Source organism: Bos javanicus, chromosome 16 (genome assembly GCF_032452875.1).
Source record: "Bos javanicus breed banteng chromosome 16, ARS-OSU_banteng_1.0, whole genome shotgun sequence".
NCBI classification, from domain to species: domain Eukaryota; kingdom Metazoa; phylum Chordata; class Mammalia; order Artiodactyla; family Bovidae; genus Bos; species Bos javanicus.
The window spans coordinates 81,259,837-81,284,716 of NC_083883.1; the positions used below are offsets into that span (position 1 = coordinate 81,259,837).

General features: G+C 54.0%; 1 protein-coding gene and 1 long non-coding RNA gene across 2 annotated transcripts in view; one reads left to right on the plus strand and one right to left on the minus strand.

The window, feature by feature from the left end:
• Positions 1 to 4,979: 4,979 nt before the first annotated feature.
• IPO9 (importin 9) overlaps positions 4,980 to 24,880 on the minus strand; it is a 39,429-nt gene continuing 19,528 nt past the window's right edge. The window contains exons 14-24 of the mRNA XM_061383771.1: positions 23,488 to 23,647; positions 11,490 to 11,716; positions 10,019 to 10,167; positions 9,701 to 9,829; positions 8,991 to 9,266; positions 8,753 to 8,919; positions 8,199 to 8,332; positions 7,377 to 7,499; positions 6,967 to 7,071; positions 6,752 to 6,828; positions 4,980 to 5,850 (exon numbers count right to left, since the gene is read on the minus strand). Of these exons, the coding sequence (XP_061239755.1) occupies positions 5,740 to 5,850; positions 6,752 to 6,828; positions 6,967 to 7,071; positions 7,377 to 7,499; positions 8,199 to 8,332; positions 8,753 to 8,919; positions 8,991 to 9,266; positions 9,701 to 9,829; positions 10,019 to 10,167; positions 11,490 to 11,716; positions 23,488 to 23,647 (1,658 nt within the window). The 3' untranslated portion in view covers positions 4,980 to 5,739. The remainder of the gene's footprint in view (positions 5,851 to 6,751; positions 6,829 to 6,966; positions 7,072 to 7,376; positions 7,500 to 8,198; positions 8,333 to 8,752; positions 8,920 to 8,990; positions 9,267 to 9,700; positions 9,830 to 10,018; positions 10,168 to 11,489; positions 11,717 to 23,487; positions 23,648 to 24,880) is intronic.
• LOC133228239 (uncharacterized) lies at positions 11,712 to 24,184 on the plus strand. The gene is made up of 3 exons (XR_009730142.1): positions 11,712 to 16,436; positions 20,077 to 21,269; positions 22,344 to 24,184. It is a non-coding gene; the product is annotated as an uncharacterized LOC133228239 (long non-coding RNA).

Sequence of the window (24,880 nt, forward strand, 5' to 3'; positions counted from 1 at the left end):
ACTGCAAAATTCTAGGAAAACTTTTCAGCGCAGATGATGGGAGGTGATCAGACAGGTCAGAGGGGAGAACAGGAGCGGGGTAGGAGGGGGTGCTGCTCCTCAACTCGGGGGGCTGGAGCCTGCGCCTGCGCCTGCGTGCTGAGCCGGGCCCTGGGCTGGAGGAGAGGGAGGGGGAGGCTTGGGTGGGAATGCTGGGGACTGGGGAGGGGGTTGTACAGCCTGCAGGGCCTTCCCGCACCTTCTGTGGGCAGATGCGCAGCAGCCTTGCCTCCCCAGCGGGTCTCCAGGCCCCGGGGTGGCCAGGCTGTCCCTGGGCCAGAGGGGACAGGGCGTGGAGGGTGATGACACCGGTGATTCCGCAGGTGAGTGTGTGCCAGCGTACCCACGAGGCACCGGCACTAGAAGAACTTAATTTGCTCTGTTCCCAGGCTGGGGCTCAGAGCTGGACTTCTGTGACTTCAAAGCCCAAGCCGGTCCACTCGTCCTTCTGCCTCTCGTGGATCAGGTCTGAACCGCTCCGAGCCGGGCCTGGTGTGTGGGCCACATCCGTGGGCAGACCTCGGGGTGGGAAGCCGGGCCAGCAGGAGTGGGAGGAGCGGGACCGTGACCCAGTTTGGGCCTGGCCCGGGGCTTCAGCCACAGCGTCTGCTGAGTCATCCCACGGCCGGGCTGAGTGGCCGGCTGGGCCTCCTCCCATCCGCCTGATGCGCCTCTCCAGGTCAGGGCAGACCGAATGGCATCCCCGGGGCCTCCCTTGCCTCCCGGGGCCCTGGGCCCTGGGGCTCCCACCTCTCCTCTTCAGGAGAGCCCCATGGACACCCTGCCCTCCCTGCCCCGCGGGCCTCTGTCCACCCAGCTCCTGCAGAGAGAACTACACTCTTTCCTCTGATGCAGTCTCATTGCACCGAAGGAACAGGCTCTCACTAGCCCCCAATAAACACACATTCCTCCTTCATCAGGAGGCTCTCCTGGTGTCCAGTGTGACTTGTACTTGCTGTGGACAGAAGGCTGTCCCTGGCTCAGTCCTTGGGGGCGGGGGCACGGGGGCAGCCTGGCAGGAAGGGCGCCAAGTGTCAGGCGTCTCTGCGGGGCCCAGGGGGTCTGGGCCGAACCTGGCAGCCTCAGGCCGTGGTGGGGCAGCCACTGGCTGGCTCTGGGGCCGCCAGCCAGTGGGGCCTGGGGGGGTAGCCAGGTCACCTTCAGGTGGCACCTTCCTGGGTCCGTGGCCAGGCCAGCTGGGCAGGGCGGGGGCCGACGAGCGCTATTTTGGGAGCCGAGGGGAAGAGACGAAGGAGGCTCTGTTTGCAGCTCTTCTGTCTGCCCACTCCCTCTCCTGGGAGGTCTGTGGACACGGGCGTCCGCCCGCACTGACCCTTCCCACTGAGCTCTATTTTCAGCCGAGACCCGCGTGAGCCCTCTGCGAGGTGAGGATGGTGGCTGTCCTTGCGAGGCTGGCTGTGTAGGGCTGGGCTCGGGTGCGGAGGCTGGCGGTGCACTGGGGGCTCAGCTCATCACTGCCCCACGCCACCGGGCACAAGGCGGCTGCGTTGGAGTCCACGCCCCCGGCGCACGGCTCCCCAGGATGGACTGGTCACATCTGCTCACCCTACGTGGCCCCGGGGATGGAGAGCAGGGCCGGGATGTGCGGGGTGGGGTGCCTGCTCGGAACCTCCGGCTGGGGCAGAGGAACCCCGCCCTGTGGGCTGGAGAGGGCCCCTCGGGCCTCAGCTTCCAAACTTGGAAGTGCAGGGGTTCAGTTGGACCCCCTACAACTGCAGGTCAGCCGGCTCGGGGGCTCTGGTCCTCTCTCTGCGTGTTCAGTCGGAAACAACTTGCAAGAGGGCCCTGGCAGGGCCTCGGTGGACCAGCCTCCTGCCCAGGGGTGAGCCCAAGGTCAGGAAGGGGAGCTGGGCTGAGGAGGGACATGGCCCCAAATCCAGGGGGCAAGAAATGCCACACCTCTTTCCCTTCCGTCACTTTAGGTCAGACAGTCTCTCCTCCCAGCTGGCGAGCAGTTCAGGCCGCGGTCCCTACAGCTTGCTCCCCTGCCAGCCGGGGTCACATGGTCTCAGGACCTCACACAGTGCAAACTTGGGGGTGGGCTCTGTCGAGGGCTCGGGGGCCTGCACGTCCAGCAGCCTCAGTTTGTGTGACCCAGGCGCAGGGACCCGCCAGGGAGCCCTGATGCTCAGCCAGCATCGGGTCCCCAGACTGCTATCCCCTTCCTTCTGGGAGCCCTCTTCCTTCTCTCTCCCTCCCTCGCTTCCCCTAAGACCCTGGACCTAACCTCAGTTCACTCGGGGTTTTAACCTAGCATCCAAAAGCAGGTTATCCTCAGAGTTCTGCTTTCCCCCTGCAAAAGCAACTAAGGCAAGGAAATGCAAGAACTCAGCCAAGTTCCCGGAACAAGTGGAGGGGCAAAAACCTAGTGAAAGCAGATTAAGACAGCTCCCGGCAGCACCAGGTCCCTGGGAAACGCTCCGCTCATCAGGTGGGACGCTGGAGCCATTCCCGCAAAGGCTCCCCAAGGCCCTGATTCAGCAGCAGCAGCTGTGAGGTGAGCTGAGTCACCCTAACCCAGGGAGTCAGGAAGACCACCCCACAGAGGTGGGGCAGCTGGAGGGCGGGGAGAGGACACCCTCCCGGCCTGAACCTATGGGCCTGGAGTCCAGCCCCGTCTTCACCTGCAGCCACAGCCCCGAGGCAGGTCGAGTTCTGAGGAGGCAGGACGGGAGGGCGGTGCTTCCAGCCCTGACTATCTCTGCACCTCCACCTGCAAAGGGCATGGACAGGCCCCTGCTCTGCACGGCCAGGGCCGACCCTGGAACAACACGGGTCTCCACTGCACAGCTCCACAATGACGCAGGCTTTCTCCACCAGCAACTCCAGGGCTACCCCGCCCCTCGTCCCGCATTGGCTGAACCTCGGATGCAGAGAACCTAGGCCCACCTCTAAGTTCTCTGACTGCCCACGTCCCTCACTGTGGTCAAGGATCCTCAGTAGAGAATCTAGGCGAGGTCACAGGTGACAGGGCAGCCCTAACGTCGCGTGCTTCTGACAGGTGGGCGGCTGCCAGCCACTTCCCCCACCCGCCCCCCGAGAGAACCCCCTCTGCCCTTCTCCTCTGGGGCAGCAGGCACTCAACCCAGAACTGATGTATCTGGTCCGGTCCCCAGGCCCACTGTGCTGCTTAGCATCCCCAGCTAGACTGGCTCCTGGTGGAAGGGGCCCTGCACGTGAGGGGCTTGGTATTTGCTGGAATGCCATGGAGCCAGGAGCTGGCTGTGTGTTCCCATCTCCTTAGTGACCATGGGCCCACTGGGCGCCTTCCAAGTACAGGCCCCTTTAGGCTTCCGGAGCAGAGTCCTGTCTGCCCGAGTCCCCCAGCCCTTTGAGCCTCTCTCCTCGACCTGACCTGAGCCCACTGCTTGGCCTTCCCCCTGCGGACGCGCCGCCTCTGCCACGCAGCCCTGGCTGGGCAGCAAGCTGGGACACAGCGCTTGGGCCCGCAGCAGGCACAGGAAGGCCAAGGTGGCCCAGCAGGGCTCCGGACGCCGTGCCCTGACCCCAGCCTCAGTCTACACGGGGGTTTACAGATGCAGGGACAGTTCCTGCCACACCGCCCGTTACCGGCACAGGATCGTGCAAGCACTGCTCTATGCTCGGGAATCCTGGGTGTTTTCACAGGGACTCTTATCAACCAGCACCTTGGAGAACAAGCTTACATAGAGGTTGTGCCCACGTTTGCTCTGGTAGAGATGCTTGGATTCTAAGTTAACAGCCTCCCCAGGGACTCCCTGTTACCTGAGAACCTGATCGGTGTCCCCGTCCTCGTCCAGCACGTACTTCTGTAAATGGCCTCAAACCGTCTTCTGGAAGGTAAGGTGTGAAATGACCCCTCGTCGGCCACTTACAAGATGGGGGCTGAGGGCAGAGCGCCCTGGGCGCGCCACAGACCACCCACCGGGCTGCTCTGCGGTCAGAGCTGGCGGCCGGTTGCCGCCTGCTGTCCTATCTGGTCTGTCAGTAGAATCAGACGCTGAGGCCCATCTGGCGTCACACTCCAGCCACCCGCCCTTCATGTCGGTCCCTATGGGCCGGCGCTCTCGGGGCGGAAAGGGAGCTGGGCTCTCACGTCCTTTCCGGCTCCCAGTGTGGTCTGCGCCCCCCTCCCCTCCTCCCCACCAAGCTCCCTGAGGCCCAGCGTCCCGGCCACAGACCTTGATGTCCTGGCCGCTCTCCTCCAGGGTCAGGGCGCCCATTTCTCGACTTCTCACCTTGAACCTCCAGTCCTTCTAAGCAGGCAGCCCTGCCCTTCCTACCCGGAAGCTAGTTCTCTTTGGCCAAAGAGATGGACACGAAGGGGGAGTCAGAGGGTAAGTTCTCGTCAGGACCACTGGCCTCCGGGAGGTCTTTTCCACTCCCTGCCGAGTGGATGCATCCCCTGAATGCACTTCCTCGTCAACAGAAGGGAAACATTATCTGTGCACCTGCCGTAAAGGTGAACGGGAAACAGGAAGGGCCTGCACGTCAAGGGCTCCAGGGAGCGCAGCGGGAGAGGCCGGGGCCGGGCTGGCAGCCCCGCTGGGAACCTGCCCCTCCAGCTTCCCACTGGGGGCAAGGTGGGCGGGAGGCACACCTGATGACACTGAGCCTGAGGCTTCCGCAGCAGCCCCGGGGCCCTTCCCTGAGAACTAGTCAGCTGCACTTGTAGCCCACCCCTGCTGTGAGACCACCGCCTTAAGGAACACTCCGCAGCTATTCAACACGGGCTCTGGTACGGGCACGACCAGAAAAGGGGGCGCAGGGCCACTGGCTCCCTCCCAGAATCTGAGCACGTAGCTCCGTCTCTAGGAGGCCCTTCCCAGAGGCTCAGCTGCACAGTCCGCGGGGCTGCACCCGGCCCCGGCCCCTCACCTCGCTGCTCCTCTGAGAGCGACAGGAGGCAGCACCAACATCAGAGAGCATGCAGACTGCACTCGTTTGTAAAGATCACTTTACTCTCCTAGAAAAATACACATTGCAAATGTGAGGGCCACAACGTCCCCACCTTAGAGGATTCCTGAGGGAGAGGGACAGCCTCAGTATCAGGCTGTGTGTGGGGCGTGTGTGCAAGAGGCATGTTAAATATGGTGGGGGCAAGTGGACTTTTAAAAAAATTTGTTTTTCCATTTTTTTTTTTTTTTTCTAAAAAAGGAAAACCAAATCGCCATCTGTCTGGCTAACCTCGTGTGCGTGCATGTACGAGGAACAGCATCAGGGAGGGGCTGTCATGCAATGAGGCAAAACCAAGACGGCCTTCTTGGACGGGGACTCTCAGGGTTGCAGGAGGAACAGGGTCCCTGGGGGGCTCCCCTCGGCCCCGAGACAAGTGCATCAGTGGATGAGGGCAGAAAGCCCACTTCTCTGCGAGGGGAGTTGGAGCGGAACACATCAGATGGACTATGAGACACCAGGTCCGTCCTAGAAGACGAACGGTCGTGACTTCCTGTGCTCCAGGTGGGGGCCCACAACCAGGAACGCGATCGTGCCGGGCAGTGTGCTCTGGCCTGGCCGGCAGAGGCCTGGAGCGCAGAGGGGCTCAAGTGGGAGGAGCCGGTGCTCCAGCGCACGCTCCGAGAGGCACAGGCCACCAGGCCTCGACCGTCAGCGTCGCCTGAGGCCGCTACTGCAGGCTGAGAAGAGAGAGTCCCAAGGCCAGGAAGGGCTGCACGCCGGGCACGGTGGGCGGGGTTCCCCTCAGATGCCGATGGTCTGCAGCACCCGCCTCTCACTGTCGCTGAGGTGGCCCGAAAACATCACATAGCAGGGCTGCTGGGCGAACTGGCAGAGGAAGTCTGTGAGGTAAGCCTAGAGGGCGGGAAGGGAACGCCTGAGGGCTGCAGCCAGGGGGGGCCGGGCTCTGGCCTTCAGACGAGAGCCCACACCCCAGGGTCCAGTCTCTGGCGAGGTTCAATCCAGAGGCGGAGTGCCACAGGCACTTCCCAGGACCACGCCTCACATACTACCCTGAGAACGTGCCACTCTGAGGACTCTGACCATACAGCTGCAGGAAGCTGGGTTCTAGCACTGAGTGAACCTGAGGAGTGAGGGAGAGGGGAGGGGGCACCTGGGTGGGGAGGGGCATGGGGGGGAGGGAGAGGAGGGGGCACAGGGGGGAACACAGGCACCGGGGTGGGGAGGGGCACCGGGGGGCGAGCACAGGCACTTCGGGGAGAAGGGCACCAGGGGCAAGCACGGGCACTGCAGGGGGAGGGGCACCAGGGGGAGGAGGGGGCACCGGGGGGAGCACGGACACGGGGGGGAGGAAGGAGAGGAGGGGGCACCAGTGGGGGGACACCGGGGGGGAGGAAGAGGAGGAGGGAGCACCGGGGTGGGGAGCAGGGGCACCGGGGGTAGGCGGGAGCACCGGGGTTGGGAGCACAGGCACTGGGCGGGGGGGGAGGAGCAGGGGTACTGGGGGGAGAGGAGCACTGGGGTGGGGAGCACGGACACTGGGGTGGGGAGCACAGGCACCAGGGGGGAGCACGAACACTGGGGGGAGGAAGGGGAGGAGGGAGCAGCGGGGTGGGGAGCAGGGGCACCGGGGGGAGGAAGGAGCACCGGTGTCGGGAGCACAGGCACCGGGGGGGGGTGGGGGGTGGAGCGGGGAGCACAGACACTGGGGTGGGGAGCAGGGGCACTGCGGGGGGAGCACGGGCACTGGGGGGAGCACGGTCACCGGGAGCCCCTCACTCACAGGGCACCGTACCTGCAGGTCGAGCTGATAGAGCGGGTCTGTCAGGGCGTCGGGGTCGTCCTCCTCGTCGTCCTCGTAGTAGTCCTCCTCTGCAGAGACACGCGGGGGCGGGATGGGAAGTGTCACCCACGAGGCTGTGCTCAAGGGGCACAAAAACCCAGGTGCTGCCCTTCGAGGACACCCCCACCTCCTGGCCCCGTGTGTGTACGGCTGTTATCCGCACTCACCGTATTTACTCGTGGCAAGAATGTCGGACAAGAGCTGGCCAGCCAGGCCGTCCTCCTCCTCCTCATCCTCCTCGTCCTGGTCCTCCCACATGTCGTTGGCGTCGTCTGCTTGGAGATGAGAAGCAGCTGGCACGCGCCTCCCCTCCCACCAGACTGGCCAGGACGGAAGGCCCCGAGGGTCCCTGCACCACGCCCCTAGTCCCAGGGAGAACCAGGCGTGAGCAGACCCTCCCGGCAGTCTGCCTGAGAGCCGACTGTGCTGGGGGGCGGGAACAGGCTGAGAAGCCCCCAAGAGAAGTCAGCCGGGAAGGGTGGCCTCACGTCAGGCAGCTCCTGGGAGCCAGCCCCACGCAGGCCTGCAAGGCGAGCCCCAGAGCAGTGGGTAGGGAGCGTGTGGGGACGCAGGGCACCTTGGTTCCACTCGGCGGGGGCAGCCTGGCGGGCGGCATTGGCCTCCATGACGCTGGACAGCTCGTTGATGATGAGCTTCAGGATCTTGACCAGCAGAGGGATGTTGGTCCAGCGCTCGGGGTCTGGGGAGGAGAGAGGAGGCTGCCCTGGGCTGCTCCCGCACAGCACTGCACCCAGCACTCCACCCCCAGCCACACGCGGCCCCGAGTGCGTGTGTGCAGAGTGCTCAGGCGTGTCCGACTCTGTGACCCCGTGGACGGTGGCCCCACCATGCCCCTCTGTCCATTGGACTCTCCAGACGAGAATACTGGACTGGGTAGCCATACCCTCCTTCACGGGATCATCCCGATACGGGGACGGAACCTGGGTCTCCTGCACTGCAGGCAGGTTCTTTACCACCTGAGCCGCCAGGAAGCCCCCCAGTCATGAGGCTCAACGTTAAGATAACTTCATTGTACTCTACATCAGTTTAGAGGTCAGGAGAGATGAGAGCCTTCAGGGGCTAAAGGGGACGAGCTGTGTCTGTGAGAAAGCTGGGACACAGGGGCCTGAGCAGGTCAGAGCGCCGCGAGCCCCAGAGACGCAGCCTCAGGGACAGCGTGGGGAGTATGAACCTGCAGTTGGATGGCAGCCGTGACAGACATGGACGCAGGGTCCCGGGCCCAGAGCGGGCTGGCCACCAGACATCCTGTCCACTTGCAGCCACAAGAGGACCACACACGCTGTGCCCCTGCTGCGCGGGAGGAACCCATCTCTGACGCCCCTTCTGAATGCCCCCCAGGTGTCCTAGCCCAGCGGGGGTGGGGCACGGCGTCACGCACTCTTGGCCGACTTGGAGCGGGTGCGGACGCCCTCGTCGGGGCTGTGGAGCTCCTCGCCCTTCACGCGGATGTCCTGCAACCGCCGGTCGTCGGCGGTGATGCCGTGCTGTAGCAGCTTACACAGTGCCACGGAGCTGCAGGGAGAGCGCGCTGTGAGCCGGCCTCCCCGGGGACGCGCCCGACCGCGACTGGGTGGGAATGCGCCTCCGGGCCGGCTGGGGGAATGCCAGAGTCCGACTGAGGGGCTCCCGTTCCTAAGGGCGGGTGGGTGAGAACAGCTCTTGAGCAAAGCCACATGGACGTCCACCCTGGAAGGCGTGGGGGGCGGTGAGAACAGGGGGTAAAGTCCAGGGTAAATTGTTAGAAACCTGGCTTTAAAAACAAGAGGAAGCCAGCAGCAGCCCTCAGGCGGGGCCGGGGAAGGGCTCTTGCCAGGGAAGATCCCGTTTTCTGGAGATTTCAAGATGGCAGCTACTCGCAGCTACAGTTCAGCAAGAAGGAAGAGGGGCCGGGAGCGTGGTGGGCAGTGGGGCCGGGGGGAGCACGAGGCCCACCTGACTTTGCCCTCGTACTGCCCGTAGAAGAGGTGCTGCCGGCTGGTCCACTCGGCCATCACGAACTCCAGGGCGGGCTTGCCGGTGGGTCCGGGGAGGCTGCACAGGAACTCCAGCAGGGGCTCCAACTGTGTGTGCACCAGGTGAGCGAACACCATGATGAGGGACTAGGGGACAGGGGACAGCGGCTCAGGGACCCGGCACACAGGCCCAGGGCCCCCCGCGGACGCCCCCGCACCTGCATGACGCTGAGCGTCTCGGCCTGCTGCATCTTGCTGAGGACAGCGCGCAGGATCTGGTCCAGGCTCTCGCCCAGCTCCCGGCCTGCCCGGGCGATAAGTGTGGACACCAGGCGGCCCACGAAGGCGGCGGTGAACTCAGAGGTGCGGGGGTCCAGCAGCTGGCTCACCACCTGCATGACGTACCACAGCCCGCTGTGGCCCTGCTCGTCGCGCCACTGCGCCACCTGCTCCAGCGTCACCGACACATAGGCCCGCAGGCACTCGCCTCCGTTCTGCAGACACGGGCAGCCTGTCAGCGCCGGGCTCCAGACCCATACGCACACACCCTCCTCCCAGCCCCTCGTGGGAGCCCAGACACAGATCTCTCATCAGAGGAGGAGCTTCAGCTGCCAGGCTCCACCTCTGGTCCCGGGGAACGCAGCTGAGCTGCAGCTGAGACAGGCCCAGGTCTGGGGACAGAGCAGACCACTGCCTCGAGCCTCCCCAGGTCATCCCTCTGCTGACTCTACTGACGGAAGAGGGCTTCTCGGGGCCCGAGCCTACACGGCTGGGATCTCTTCTGCTGCTCGGACCCCACGCCTTTGAGCAGTCGGAACCTTCCTGGTCCTCCGGACAAGCACAGATGGGAGGGGTTTCTTTCTCCAAGGCAGGAAACGTCTCAGCCTGCTGCTCGTGCGCCACGGCTCAGACACCCACGCGGAGGTACCTGCATGGTGGCGTTGTCGTCCGTGTGCAGGGTGCACTGGGCCACAGCGGGGAAGGCCTGGCAGATGAGCAGCTGGGAGAGAGGGGGCTTTGTGCTCCGCACCACCGTGGTCAGGATGTCGATGGCCGTCTGCAGGAGACAAGTCAGGCTGCCTCAGGGGCGGGAAGGGAGGGAGGGGCCCACGGGCCTGCCCACCCACCCAGAGACACTGAGGCCCTAGTGAGAGGCCCCACCGTTCTGCGCCCAGGGACACCCCTGCCCCGAGAACACATCACGGCTGGTCAGGGGCGGCGTAGGGCCATAAGGACGAGGACGCACCGCACACAGCCCCGCGGGGATCTTGTCCGCGGGTGCCTGCATGATGCTGACCAGGGTGGGGATCAGCCGTGTCTGCATGGGGCCCTGGCAGGCCTCGATCTGGGACAGCTCCTTGAAGACATCCTGAGACAGGGAGGCCACCACAGGGTCTGGGGAGACAAGACACGAGCGCTCTGTCCACGCTGCCTGCCACTGGCCCACACCCAAGCCGCCAGCTTTTGCCTGACCTTTCACCCGGACCTGGGGCCCGGGGCAGCCGCTGGGGCCTGGGAGGCAGCATGTGTGTGAGCTGACAGAGTCGGGGACAAGTCAGCAACAGCTGCTCTGAAAACAGAACCTGCCTCTTTCCCTGGGACAAATCTCTAATGCCTATATTCCTGTGAAACATGGATTCATTATGAGCCCAAATGCTTAGAAAAGCAGCCCCCACTGACAGCTTGTTAAGAAGACACCACCGCCTCAGAACTGCCTCACACTGATTTTTCCGGGTCCCACATGTTGAGTAGGACTGCATGTCATCTCCTGGGGGTGCTCCCAAAGCCACTTGAGGCAAAAGAGAAGACCTTCAAACAGCAGAGCCTTGTGAAGAAACGGAACTTTAGCTAAACCTGCTTCACCTACCTAAGAAAAACAGAAACACCCTCCAAGGGGCACTCAATGTGCCGGGCGCTAAGATGCACTGTCTGTAGCAGACGAGAACTGCAGCCCACTCGGGGGTGCACGGCCATGGCAGCAAACAAGCAGCAACATAGCCCCTGGGGGAGGCCGCGTGGCGGGCAGGGAGCGTGCAGGGTGGAGTCCTCCTTAGGGCACGCTCTTGTCACACAACGAATCAAGTAAAACATCCACTCCTGCTCAGTTGTTTAAGTTACGTCCAGCTGTCAGTGACTCCACAGACCATGGCCTAAAACGTCCAGTTGACCTCACATTAGTACCACCCCCCTTCCAAGCGTCAATATGCATTCTTCAGGTATAAATGTCCTCAATGTTTTTTCTGATAATAAAACCAAAATCTGGGATTCTATTCTACGAGTTTTGGAAAACAATCTATTTACTTACTACAAGGTGAGCACCTCCCTATGGCTTTATTTCTTTGAGACTGGATTATTAATGGCTGCACAGCATTCCATTTTATGGATGTAATTAATCTCTAATTATTTCCAAAGACTTGCTACTACAGAAAACACACTATGAACACCTGATCCTAGACCTCTGTCTGCCTCTTCTTCTTCAGCTCCCCTCTAATCCTAGTTCTAGGCCTCTTCTTTCAGAAAGCTTTTGATTTTGCTGCTCAGCCTCCCACCTCACTGCTGGCTCTTTTCTCCAGCTCCTAAAGAGAGCAAGTCACAGGCGCAGGCTCTCTGCTGTCTGCATCTACACACAAGCAGCCTCTTGCTAACTCACGGTCCCCTCTGCCCTAACACACAGCCCACGAGACTCGGGGGCATCCGCGCGGCCCCGCCCCGCGTACCGTTGCTGTACTTCAGGAAGATGGCGATGGTGAAGGGGCAGATTTTGCTCTCCATGCTCGCTGTGAACTCAGGGTCCACCGTGCACACGATGCACAGGGTCTCCATCACCAGGTTGAGGACCTCGGAGCTGAACTGGGCTGCGAGGTGGATCAGGCCGTCCAGGATGCTGGGGAGGAAGGGCTGCAGCACAGCTGTGCTCTCCGAGACTTTCAGCTGGTCACAGTAGCTGGGGAGCGAGACAAGCAGATGCTCACCAGCAGGCCCGCTCTGGGCTCCCCAGTCAGTGTGACCTGTTACAGAGTTCATGAAGCTACTTCTAGAGTTCACTAGACTTTTACATCTTTGTGTAGCTTTTTTTTTTTCTTTTAGAATTTTCAGCACCACCATTTCTATGTTTTCTAAGGTATTTCTGCTTTGGTCTTCACGATTTCCTTTAAAATTTCTTTCATCCCATTTTGTTATGAAATCCCAGTCATAGCTATATCCAGATCATTAAGATATTAAGTCAAATGCATTACGCTTCCTCGGACTACAGTTTTAGGCACATTCCTCAGATAGATAGATATAAAGATATAATATGTACTTTTTTGTTATCTTCCAGTTAGTGTTTTTAAATCTCTTCCAATACAACGGTTATTAATAGTAGACTATTCTTTTACTTTCAAGTTATGAAAATTTTGTACTTTTTGGCAGTTTTTGCATCCTAAAATTACATCAATTTATAGAAACATTTTACTCATACTTACAAATTTGGTGTACTATTTGTGGGGTTTAGATGTTTGTTTTAAAACAGAAAGACTCACAGACTTTGAACCTATGGTGACAGGGGCAGAAGGTGGAGAAGAGGGATAGCGGGAGTTTGGGATGGACATGTACCCACTGCTGTACTGAAAACAGATAACCAACAAGGACCTGCTGCGTAGCACAGGAAACTCTGCTCAGTACTGTAATCATCTAGATGGCAGAAGAGTTTAAGAACAGACACATGTACGACTGAATCTCTGTGCTGACCCCTGACACTAACATAGCACTGTTAGTCAACTACACTCCAACATAAAAATTTTTTTAAAATTTACCTTAAAAAAACATTACACATACTTCTACCTCAGTTCAGTTCAGTCGCTCAGTTGTGTCTGACTCTTTGCGACCCCATGAATCGCAGCACGCCAGGCCTCCCTGTCCATCACCAACACCTGGAGTTCACTCAGACTCATGTCCATCAAGTCGGTGATGCCATCCAGCCATCTCATCCTCTGTCATCCCCTTCTCCTCCTGCCCCTAATCCCTCAGCATCAGGGTCTTTTCCAATGAGTCAACTCTTTGCATGAGGTGGCCAAAGTATTGGAGTTTCAGCTTCAGCATCAGTCCTTCCAATGAACACCCAGGACTGATCTCCTTTAGAATGGACTCGTTGGATCTCCTTTCAGTCCAAGGGACTCTCAAGAGTCTTCTCCAACACCACAATTCAAAAGCATCAATTCTTCAGCGCTCAGCTTTCTTCACAGTCCAACTCTCATATCCATACATGACTACTAGAAAAACCATAGTCTTGACTAGACAGACCTTTGTTGGCAAAGTAATGTCTCTGCTTTTCAATATGCTATCTAGGTTGGTCATAACTTTCCTTCCAAGGAGTAAGCGTCTTTTAATTTCATGGCTGTAGTCACCATCTGCCGTGATTTTGGAGCCCCCAAAAATAAAGTCTGACACTGTTTCCACTGTTTCCCCATCTATTTCCCATGAATTGATGGGACCGGATGCCATGATCTTCGTTTTCTGAATGTTGAGCTTTAAGCCAACGTTCTCACTCTCCTCTTTCACCTTCATCAAGAGGCTTTTGAGTTCCTCTTCACTTTCTGCCATAAGGGTGGTGTCATCTGCATATCTGAGGTTATTGATATTTCTCCCGGCAATCTTGATTCCACCTTGTGCTTCTTCCAGCCCAACGTTTCTCATGATGTACTCTGCATAGAAGTTAAATAAGCAGGATGACAATATACAGCCCTGATGTACTCCTTTTCCTATTTGGAACCAGTCTGTTGTTCCATGTCCTGTTCTAACTGTTGCTTCCTGACCTGCATATAGGTTTCTCAAGAGGCAGGTCAGGTGGTCTGGTATTTCCATCCCTTTCAGAATTTTCCACAGTTTATTGTGATCCACACAGTCAAAGGCTTTGGCATAGTCAATAAAGCAGAAATAGATGTTTTTCTGTAACTCTCATCCTTTTTCCACAATTCAGTGGATGTTGGCAATTTGATCTCTGGTTCCTCTGCCTCTTCTAAAACCAGCTTGAACATCTGGAAGTTCGCACTTCACGTATTGCTGAAGCCTGGCTTGGAGAATTTTGAGCATTATTTTACTAGTGTGTGAGATGAGTGCAACTGTGTGGTAGTTCGAGCATTCTTTGGCATTGCCTTTCTTTGCGATTGGAATGAAAACTGACCTTTTCCAGTCCTGTGACCACTGCTGAGTTTTCCAAATTTGCTGGCATATTGAGTGCAGCACTTTCACAGCATCTTTCAGGATTTGAAATAGCTCAACTGGAATTCCATCACCTCCACTAGCTTTGTTCGTAGTGATGCTTTCTAAGGCCCACTTGACTTCACATTCCAGGATGTCTGGCTCGAGGTGAGTGATCACACCATCGTGATTATCTTAGTCGTGAAGCTCTTTTTTGTACAGTTCTTCTGTGTATTCTTGCCACATTAACCTCTTAAATCAATAAACATTTACTAGATGCTGCTCACCATGTCCAATGGGATACATTATAAAAATACATCATCCAAGTCTTTATTTCTGTTATCCATGGAATGGTAACAAGTCAATAACAACACTGTTTCTGTACGTTAACAGAACCCGGTGCAGAGACAAGGCCCTCCCCAGGTTCTCAATGAGTGGTTTCTCTTCGTGTAATTTTCAGATGTCTCGTAACATCTGTGTCAGCCGCTGGGTTCAGAGGTCATGGTGACCAGTATACCTGTGGGCTTGGGCCTCAGGTCTGACCACTCCCTGTTCCTAGCTCACAGCTCCTTGATGCTCAAGGCCACTGTGCTCTGCACCACCCCTCCTGAAGAGTGGGCTGGGCAGACACTTGCGCTGGGACTGACTGGGCCCACTCCTCCCAAGGCGGCCACACTCTAATAAGTGTCAGCACAGCCTGGCAGGTCAGAGGGGCCGCCCTGTGTGCTCAGACCATATGGGATCTTCTACGCCATGCTGAAGAGGTTAAGCTTTACTCTGGAAGTCAGTGTGTCTCAAAGTTTTTTTTCTTTCACAAACCACTTCTGACATCTAATTTCTTCTTTCCCCTAGAGTCTTCAGGGGAACCAACACCCCAGGAAAACGCTGTTTGTGTCCAGTGGCCTCATGGATCGCCTGGCATGCTCCTTCTCCTGGGTACCTTCATCCCAGAGCTTGAAGAGCATAACCAGGGCCAGAGAGTTTCCATTGCAGCAGCAAAAATACAAGTACTCAATTCTAGAAAGACCAGTTTGAGAGCTAATAAAGATGGCAGCAGTCTGCAGTTGCAGGCAGCAAAACCCCTCGGGGGCCCCTGCAGGAACTCAGGCAGATGCTGAGCACACACAGGGCAGCTGGAGTGGGAGGGGGGCAGCGGGGGAGGGGGAGAGGAGAGTGGGGAACCGAGCTCCAGAGGCAGGGGATGGTGTCTCTGGAAGAGCTCCGGAGGCAGGGGCTGGTGTCTCTGGGAGGACAGAGCTCTGCTTTGGGTGCAGGACCCACAGGTGTGGGGTCTGCACCTCTATGGTGACAGGGACTGCAGGCAGGGGAGGCCTGCAGGTGGTCGTTAGGAGGCTCAGCAGTGGCTGCTGTTAGTCTTCAGGTCCTCACGCCTGTCCTGGTACAGACAGGAGCACACACGTGAACCTGGAGCTGTGGAGAAAGGTCGGCACACATGTGACTAGAGAAATGTGGCCCACGTGTAAGGATCTGTCACCAGTATCCCGCACAGGAGCGCTCTGAGGCAGTGTGCACTACGATGGACAGGAGGCGGGGCAGGCTCAGGGATGCGCTGAGGACAAGCTGGGCTGAGACTGGCTGCAGAACTGAAGAGGGCAGGGCCGCACGTGAACCCTGGCTGAGGACAGGCACAGCGAGGACCCTGCCCTCACAGGAGCTCGCCCCCCGGGGTCCGCTCTTCCACACGTGACGCACAGCTCTGTAAACGTGGGCCGTGCCGTTTCTCTGCTCTGCGTGTTCATGGCTTCCGTCAGTTCTCCCGGGACAGCGGCTACACCTTTCAAGAAAGCCCTGCCTGTGTAGTCAGAGAACTGAAAGTTATTTAAAAATTAAAAAAAAAAAAAAAAGCTTTCTTCACGTATTTTTTTCTGATTATAAAAGCAGGATAAAATGTCAGCTTCTCTCAGCGTTACTGCGGCGTACTCCATCCACGACACGGTGAGCACGAGCGCTGTGGCACCCGGATGCGTGTCCACACCGCACAGGTTTCCCCTCATCCACTTTCTCACCACGTCCGTCCCCTCAGGCTCCCCTGCTGCTGGGAACGTGCAGTCTCCACTCTCCGTTACACACAGCGCAGGCGCCGACAGTCGCGCTCCATGCTGGAGCCTCAGGCCTGACTCATCCTGGGACGACAGCGAGCTCCCTTCCCCCTTCCCTGCCCGCACCCTGACCCCGGCCTTCTGCTCTCCTTCACAGCAAGTCTGGCCTTTCCAGAAGCCTCCAGAGGGAGGTGTGTGGCTCAGCTCAGTCAGCACAGTGCCCTCGAGGTCCACCCGGCTGCTGCAGACGGCAGGCTTCCCTTGCACAGCTGAGTTCCGTCCACTGGACACACATCACCTTTGCCCACTCCCCACCGATGCCCTCAAGCAGCTGCCACAGCCCGGCTACGTGAACAGCACAGCAAGGAGAGCGAGCACAGGCATCGGTTCAAGATTGTGTTTCATTTCCTCTGGTTGGATCAAATGGTAGCTCTATTTTTTAGTTTTTTTAAGACCCTCCATACTCTTATCCACAGTGGTTGCACCAATTTACACTCCCACCAACAGTACAAAAGTGTTCCTTTCTCTCCACTCCCTCGTTAATCTTGTTATCTTTTTTAAAAATATTAACTAGCTTGCTTATTTCTGGCTCTGCTGGGCCTTCACTGCAGTGTGTGGGCTCTCTTTAGCTATGGCGTGTGGGCTCAGTTCTGGCACACAAGCTGAGTTGTCCCGCAGCACATGCAATCTTCTCGGACCAGGAATCAAATCCGTGTCCCCCTGTCCTGGCAAGTGGATTCTTATCCACTGAACCACCAGGGAAGTCCTCTTCTTGTCTTTTTGACACTAGCCATGCTGACAAGTTTGACATGAGAGCTCACTGTGGTTTTGATTTGCATTTTCCTGGGACCTAGTGGTGTTGAGCACCCTGTCATGTACCTATTGGCCACCTGTGTGTCTTCTCTAGGAAAAAACGTCTTTTCCAACCCTCTGCCATTTATTTTTTACCAGATGGTTTATTTGCTATTGAGCTGTATGAGCCTGTTAAATATTTTGCATATTAACCCCTTATCAGATAAATGGTTTGCAAATATTTTCTTTCACTCGGTGGCTGCTGCTTCCTTCGGCTCCCGGCTTCCTGTGCTTTTAGTCTGATGTGGTCCCACTCATTCACTCGGTGGCTGCTGCTTCCTTCGGCTCCCGGCTTCCTGTGCTTTTAGTCTGATGTGGTCCCACTCATTCATTTTGCTTTTGTTGCCTCTGCTCTTGGTGTCAAATGTAAGAAGTCACTGCCAAGACCAGTGTCAGAGAATTTAATCTTTAGGTTTTCTAAGAGTCTCGTGATTTAGGTCTTAGTTCAAGTCTTCATTTTGAGCTGACTTCAGTATATGGTGTAAGACTGTTGCTGTTCAGTCACTAAGTCACGTCCGACTCTTTGCGACCCCATGGACTGCAGCATCCCAGGCTTCCCTGTCCTTCACTATCCCCCAGTTTGTTCAAACTCATGCCCATTGAGTCAGTGATGCTATCCAACTATCTCATCCTCTGTTGTTCCATTCTCCTCCTGCCCTCAGTCCTTCCCAGCATCAGGGTCTTTTCCACTGAGTCAGCTCTTCCCAGCAGGTGGCCAAAATAGTGGAGCTTCAGCATCAGTCCTTCCAGTGAATATTCAGAACCGATTTCCTTTAGGATGGACTGGTTGGATCTCCTTGCAGTCCAAGGGACTCTCAAGAGTCTTCTCCAACACCACAGTTCAAAAGCATCAATTCTTTGGCGCTCAGCCTTCTTTATGGTCCAGCTCTCACATCCATATATGACCACTGGAGATGGCCTTGACTAGACGGACCTCTGTTGGCAAAGTGATGTCTCTGCTTTTGAATATGCTGTCTAAGTCTGTCATAGCTTCTCTTTCAAGGAGCAAGCGTCTTTTAATTTCACGGCTGCAGTCACTGTCCACAGTGATTCTGAAGCCCAAGAAAATCACTGTTTCCATTTCCCCCCCATCTACTTGCCATGAAGTAATGGGACTGGATGCCATGACTTTAAGTATGCTTTTTGAATGCTGAGTTTTAAGCCAGCTTTTTCACTCTCCTCTTTCACCTTCATCAAGAGGCTCTTTAGTTCCTCTTCACTTTCTGCCATTAGGGCGGTATCATCTGCATATCTGAGGTTACTGATATTTCTCTCAGCAGTCTTGATTCCAGTTTGTGATTCATCCAGCCTGGCATTTCGCATGATGTACTCTGCATATAAGTTAAATAAGCAGTGTGTAAGATAAGGGTCCAGATTTTCAAATACCATTTACTGCAGAGCCTGTCCTCCCCCCGTGTGTGTTCTTGGCTCCTCTGTCATAAAGTAATTGGCCTCAGAAGTGCAGGTGTACAGCTGGGCTCTCTATTCTGCTCCATGATCTTTGTGTCTGTTTTTAATGCCAATACCATCCTATTTTGATTACTATCACTTTGTAATACAGTTTAAAATCAAGAACTGTGATACCATACAAATTCTGGAATTGTTTGTTCTATTTATGTAAAAAATGCCATTGGAATTTTGAGCGGGACTACACTGAATCTGTAGATTGCTTTCGGTAGTTTGGACATTTAAATAATGTTCATTATTTCCATCTACGAACATGAAATATCTATTAGTTTGTGTCTTCAGTTTCTTTCCTTGATGTCTTATAGCTTTATGTGTATAGATCTTTCATCTTGGTGACTTATGTTTATTCTTAGATACTTTATTGTTTTTGATGCAACTATTTTTTAAATTTCTCTTTCTGATAGCTCATTATTCTTTTCTAACTGCTCTGCTCAGGAATTCAGTACTATGTTGAGAAGGAGTGGTCACAGTGGGTACCCTTACCTTGCTCTTGATCTTAAGAGGAAAAGCTTTCAGCCGTTCACTGCTGAACATATTAGCTGGGGGCGGGGGGGGGGGGGGGCGGTCATATATGGCCTTTATTGTGTTGAGATGTGTTCCTTCTACGTGCTTTGTTGAAAGCTTTTGTCATGAAAGGGTACTGAATTTTGTCCAGTGCTTTTTCTGCATCTATTGAGATATTCACATCTTTTAATTTTTCATTCTGTTAAGTGGGTATTGCATTTATTAGTTAGTTTACGCATGCTGAGCCCTTTGCATCCCAGGGGTCAGCCCCGCTTGACGGCGGTGTGCTGCCCTTCACGGTGCCACTGGGCCGAGTTTGCTGGCGCTGTGCTGAGGGCCACACTCATCCGGCACACTGGCCTGTCGTTTCTTTTCCTGAAGTGTCCTTGTTATCAGGGTAATGCTGGCCGAGAAAAATGAGTATGCAAATGTTCCCTCCTCTTCAGCATTTGGAAGGAGTCTGAGAAGGGCTGGCATTTACTTCTCTTTGAACATTTGGTAGAGCTCACCAGTGGAGCCATCTGGTCCTGGGCTTTTCCAGTGGCAGCTTTCTCGTTACTGACTCACGCTCCTCATCAGCTACTGGTCTGTTCAGATTTTCAAATTCTTCTTGTTCAGGTTTGCTAGGCTGTATGTTTCTAAGAATTTATGCATTTCTTCTAGGTTAAGCAGTCTGTTGGCACACACTGGCTCTCCGTGGTCTCTCGCGAGCCTCTGTCTCTCTGTGGTGGCAGTTGTGAAGGCTCCTGCTTCGTTCGTATGAGGGCTCTCTCTCTTCGTTTTAGTCTAGCTATAGCTTGTCAACCGTGTTTAGTTTTTCAAAGTACCAGCTCTTACTCTCATCAAACTCTTCTAACGTCTCTCTGGCCCCCACTCATCTGTCGCTGCTCTTGCCTTCCTCCTGCTGCCTCTGGGCTTCATCTGTTCTCTTTTGAGCTCCTGAGGAAGGAAGTGAGGTTGTTTGAGATTGTTTTTTCTTTTTTTGCTTTAATGTAAGTGTTCCTTTGTTAGAACTCCTTTTTCTGTATCCTGTAAGTTTTGGTATGTTGTATTTCCATTGTCATGTGTTTCAAGACATGTTTAGATTTCTCTTTTAATTTTTCCTTTGACCCACGGGTTGTTCAGAAAAGTACTGTTTGATTTCCATGTATCTTTGATTTTTTTAGCTTTCCTACTGTAACCAATTTCAAAAGTTTCCTCCACATGTGACTGGAAAAGACACTCGATATGATTTTCACCTTAGATTTACCAACGTTGGCGTCACGGCCTGTCCTGGAGCACACCCCATGCAAGCCTGGGAAGGAGGTGCGCTCAGCTGCTGCTGGATGAACTGCTCAGTAGGTCTGCTGGGTCCATCTGGGGGAAAGTGTAGTTTAGGTCCAATGTTCCATTACTGATTTTCTGTTTGGACAAACACCCCCTGTAAAGGGGATGGAGTATAAATCTGCTGTTATTGTACTGCTGTCTGTCTCTCCTTTCGGATATGACTATCTGCTGGGTGTACTTAGGTGCTCTGATGGCAGACGCACGCACATTTGTGACCGTCCTAGTTTCCTGATGAATCAGCCCCCTTATAGTATGATGGGCGGTTTCGTGTTACAGCTTCTGAATTAAAGCCCACTTGCTGATAAAAGCACAGATTCTCACTCTCTTCTGGTTTCCACGTCACGTGGAGCATCTTTTCTCCTCTACTTTCAGCCTGTGTGTCTTAAGACCTGTAGCCTCAACTGGTTCTTTCTTCTAATCCATTCAGCTAATTTGACTTTTAATTGGAGAATTTAGTCCATTTATATTTAAGATAACTTTTGTAAGTGAGCCCAGTTTACTAGCTGCCATTTTACTAACTGTTTGCTGGCTCTCCTGTGGTCCCATTCCCCATTGCCCCTCTGGCTGTCTTCCTCTGTGAATGGTGATCTTCCAAAGAGAAATGCTTTCCTTCTTTTCTCTTTACTGTTTGTGTGTCTATCACAGACTTTGCTTTGTGGTCACCATAAAGCATTGTACAGACATAAAGAAACTCTACTCCTTTACTCCCATCCGTTAATGTCTCTGATATCACAATTTAACCTCTTTTATACTGTGTATTCATTATAATGAGGACTTTCCTGGTGGGTCAGACAGTAAAGGGTCTGCCTACAATGCGGGAGACCTGGGTTCATTTAGCTGGTTATTTGTAATACTTTCATATTTTACCCTTTAGAGTCAGGTGGTTAACACCATCATATCACAGTATTAAGAGTATTCTGAATCAATAATATACTTACCTGTAGCAATACATTGTATATTTTCACATTAGTAATATGCATCTTTTCATTTCAGCTTGAAGAATTTCCAGTGTTTCTTGTAAGGCAGGTCTAGCAGTGAAGAACTCCTTCGGCTTTGTTTGTCTTGGAAAGTCTTCATGTAGTCTTCACTTCCGAAGGACAGCTTTGCTGGGTAAAGTATTCTTGGTTGGCAGCTTTTTCATTCAGCACCTAGAATGTATTATTCCACTGTCTCTTGGCCTGCAAAGTTTCTGCTGAGAAATCTGTTGCTGGCCTTACGGGAGCTTCCTTGTATGAGCAAAAGGTTTTTGCTTCTTAATGCTTTGAAAATTCTGTCTTTGATTTTAGATAGTTTTGTTATACCATTTGATTCAAATGGCGTCTATTTGAAACGAATGGATCATTTACTGGATAACCAGAGAAGGCAATGGCAACCCACTCCAGGAAAATCCCATGGGTGGAGGAGCCTGGTAGGCTGCAGTCCATGGGGTCGGGAAGAGTAGAACACGACTGAGAAACTTCACTTTCACTTTTCACTTTCATGCATTGGAGAAGGAAATGGCAACCCACTCCAGTGTTCTTGCCTGGAGAATCCCAGGGACGGCGGGGCCTGGTGGGCTGCCGTCTATGGGGTCGCACAGAGTCGGACACGACTGAAGCGACTTAGCAGCAGTAGCAGCATTATACTGTGTCTTGAAGATCACCTTGGACTGAAATTTTGGGGTGAAGTATATTAGCTTTATGACTAGGAGGTGCAAGTCTCCTCTCAGATTTGGGAAGTTCTCATGCATTATTTCTTTAAAAAGGCCTCTTCCCTTTCTTCTGGGGCTCCAATCATGCATCTACTATTTCTCCTAAAGGCACCACTGGGTTCACATTTCCTCCTTGGTTTTCATTCTTTATTCTCTGTCATCCTCTGACTGGAAGGCCCCATCTTCTATTTCACAGACCTCTTCTACCTGATTCATTCTGCTACTGATGCTTTCTATGGTATCCTTCAGCTCCAGAATTCATTTGTTATTTTTTTATGATTTCTCTCTCTTGGTTGAATTTCTCATTTTGTCTGTGAGTTGTTTTTCTGATTTCATGAAGTTGTGTTTTTGTACTTTCCTGCAGTTAATTGAACTGCTTAAAATGATATTTTGAATTCTTTAACAGATGAATCACAGATCTCCACATCTTTGGGGCTGGTTACTGGAGAGCGACTGTGTTTCTTTTCTGACGCCATGCTTTCTTGGTTTTTCAGGTTCCTTCATGTCTTTCATTGCAGTCTTCACATCAGAGGTAGCAGTCAGCTCCTTCAGGCTGTAGTGACCAGCCTCTTACAAGTGCCCGGTCCTGAATTTCTCACCCTGGTGCCGGGCTGGAGCATCCATTGGGCTGTGGATTTCAACAAAGGCTCCCCCATCTGTGGGTAGCTGTCTCAGTCAGTGTTCTCCAGGAGTTCCTGGACCACTCCTCGATCCAGAGCTGGGACAGCCTGTGCTGCTATAACCTGAAACACAGGTTGGTGAGATTCCCCATGGCTGCTTGGTGTACGGTGATGATGACAGAACCAAGTCAAATGGAACCACAGCCAGGACTGTGGTTGGCAAATCAGCAGACAGGATGTGAGCCTATCTTCTCCAAACAGCTCTCTTGTCCTCAGGCGGCTCTGGCTTGGACAGATGCCAAACTGTGGGTGCAGGAGGGACAGAGCGAGGGCCCCTTGTTCAGGCTCCTCTGACAGCCTGCACCCTAGTGCCCTCTGAGGACACACAATGATGCCCAGCGTCTCAATCTGCTTCAGAAGGTCAGGAGGCAGTGCAGGCGGGTGGAAGAGAAATTGTGTTTTTAGGGTTTCAAGCAATTCTTAGGACTCAACTGAGGCTCTCAGATTTGGACTTGAAAACACCCCTGCAAACACCAATGCCTCTCTGGTCTGAGGAGGAGCACAAATAAAGGACTACCTGAGCCATGAGCTGTGAGAAAGGTGCAAAACTGGGGAAAACACGCAGTTTCCAGGCCATATTATCCCAAGTTTGGTTTCTAGCACAGATACCATCAGTCAAGCAGGCGGGCTGGGCTCTCAGCCCGCTTCTATGCTATGCTCCACTACCGTGCAGCCCCAGGCAAGTCAGGTCTCTCTCAGAGCCCAGGTTCGGCCCCTCTGTGGGGGAGGGAGCAGTCCAGATGGTCCCAGAACTGGACTGATTTGAAAAGGAAAGAGGAGTAAAAACAGGACACATCTGGGACTCACAGAAGCCCTGTCCTGCCAACATTCATTCTGCAGGAGATCTTCGTCAGAAATTTCCGAGCGACAGGGTGAACAGGTAACTGCTGTTTGGGACTTCTACCCTGAGCAACTTTCTCTTAAGACAGGTCTGCTTGCTCTAAGGTGGCGTACTCACCCCCAGATGGCTCTCACTGCGGAGATTCGAACTGATGGGGGTTGTGTCTCATGAAGACCACTAACCGTTGCCTGAAGAAACTGCTGGATCAATTCAGGGGACATAGCAACTGTAAAGCGACTGGCAGCCCAGAGGGCCCGGCCCAGGAGGAAAGGAGACACTGGGGAGGAGAGAGAGCAGTCAGGGGCAGGGCACGGCACACTCCAGCTCCTCGCCCCTCCTCCCAACCCCCACGCCTCGGCATGCCGCAACAGGGAGGCACTGCCTCACACACACACAGCTAATCAACAGGAAAAGGAGGACTGGAAAAGACAGAAGCAAATGTGTGACCTATGGCACAGAACCTAGAGCAGTCTCCCAGATTCCCAAGGTACATTCTGAACATTCCTAGACTAAAAAGACATCCCAGCCCTGACCCCACCCCAGCTCTCGCCATTCCTCATGCACTGCTAACCAGCTCTCTGGAAGCTTCTCCATGGCCAGGTTTTCCCTACTCTTGGACCAACTGGAATATTACAAATTACATCTCTGTCATTCTCTTATTTAAAATGTCAATAAATTCCACAGCTTACCAAATAAAGTCCCTCGGATCAGTGCCTCTGGCATCACCTCCAATTCCTCTCTGTGCCTCCAGACTCAGGCATGCAGCCCACCCTAGCTGTCATCTTATGTTGCCATTTCTGTGCTTGGCTTTTAAGCCAACACACTCACCTCTCCTTGCATTATCTAACCGATCTCTTGGGCTGAAGTAATCCTAATTGTCTCTGAGCCACTTTAATCTCACGTCATCAGCTTTCTAACATGAACTCTATATATATATATATGTATATATATATATATGTATATAAATATATTCAAATATATATACACTGATATTCCAGCCACCGGGATAAGGATTACTATGCCCTGCCTATTATTAAGATGTTTGAGAATAGAGACTATACTTATTTAGCTGTCACAGGGCTTAACCTTGTTACCTGTACAATAAACATTAGTTGATGGGACCTATTCAACAGAACCTACCAAACTGTGCCAGGTAATTACATAATAAATTACATAACGGAGAGTAACAATTCTCAAAATACGGTCCTGGAAGTTACAAAAGTGAAACATTTTCGTAGCAAAACTAAGACAACGCTCAACTGTTTCAGTCTCACTCCCTGTGGAGTACACAGTGGTTTTCCAAAGGTTACATGACGTGTCCCCAGGGCTCTAACAGCTAATGGGATGTATGCTTGCAATTCTTATGTTCTGAAAGCTTCTCAGTTTTAATTTCTAGTATGTCAAATAATGTCACATGTGACAAAAAAATCTCCTTGGGGTTACTGATAATTTTTAAAGGTGTAAAGGGGTCCCGAGACCAAAGAGTTTGAGAATGGCTCGTATAGAAAAG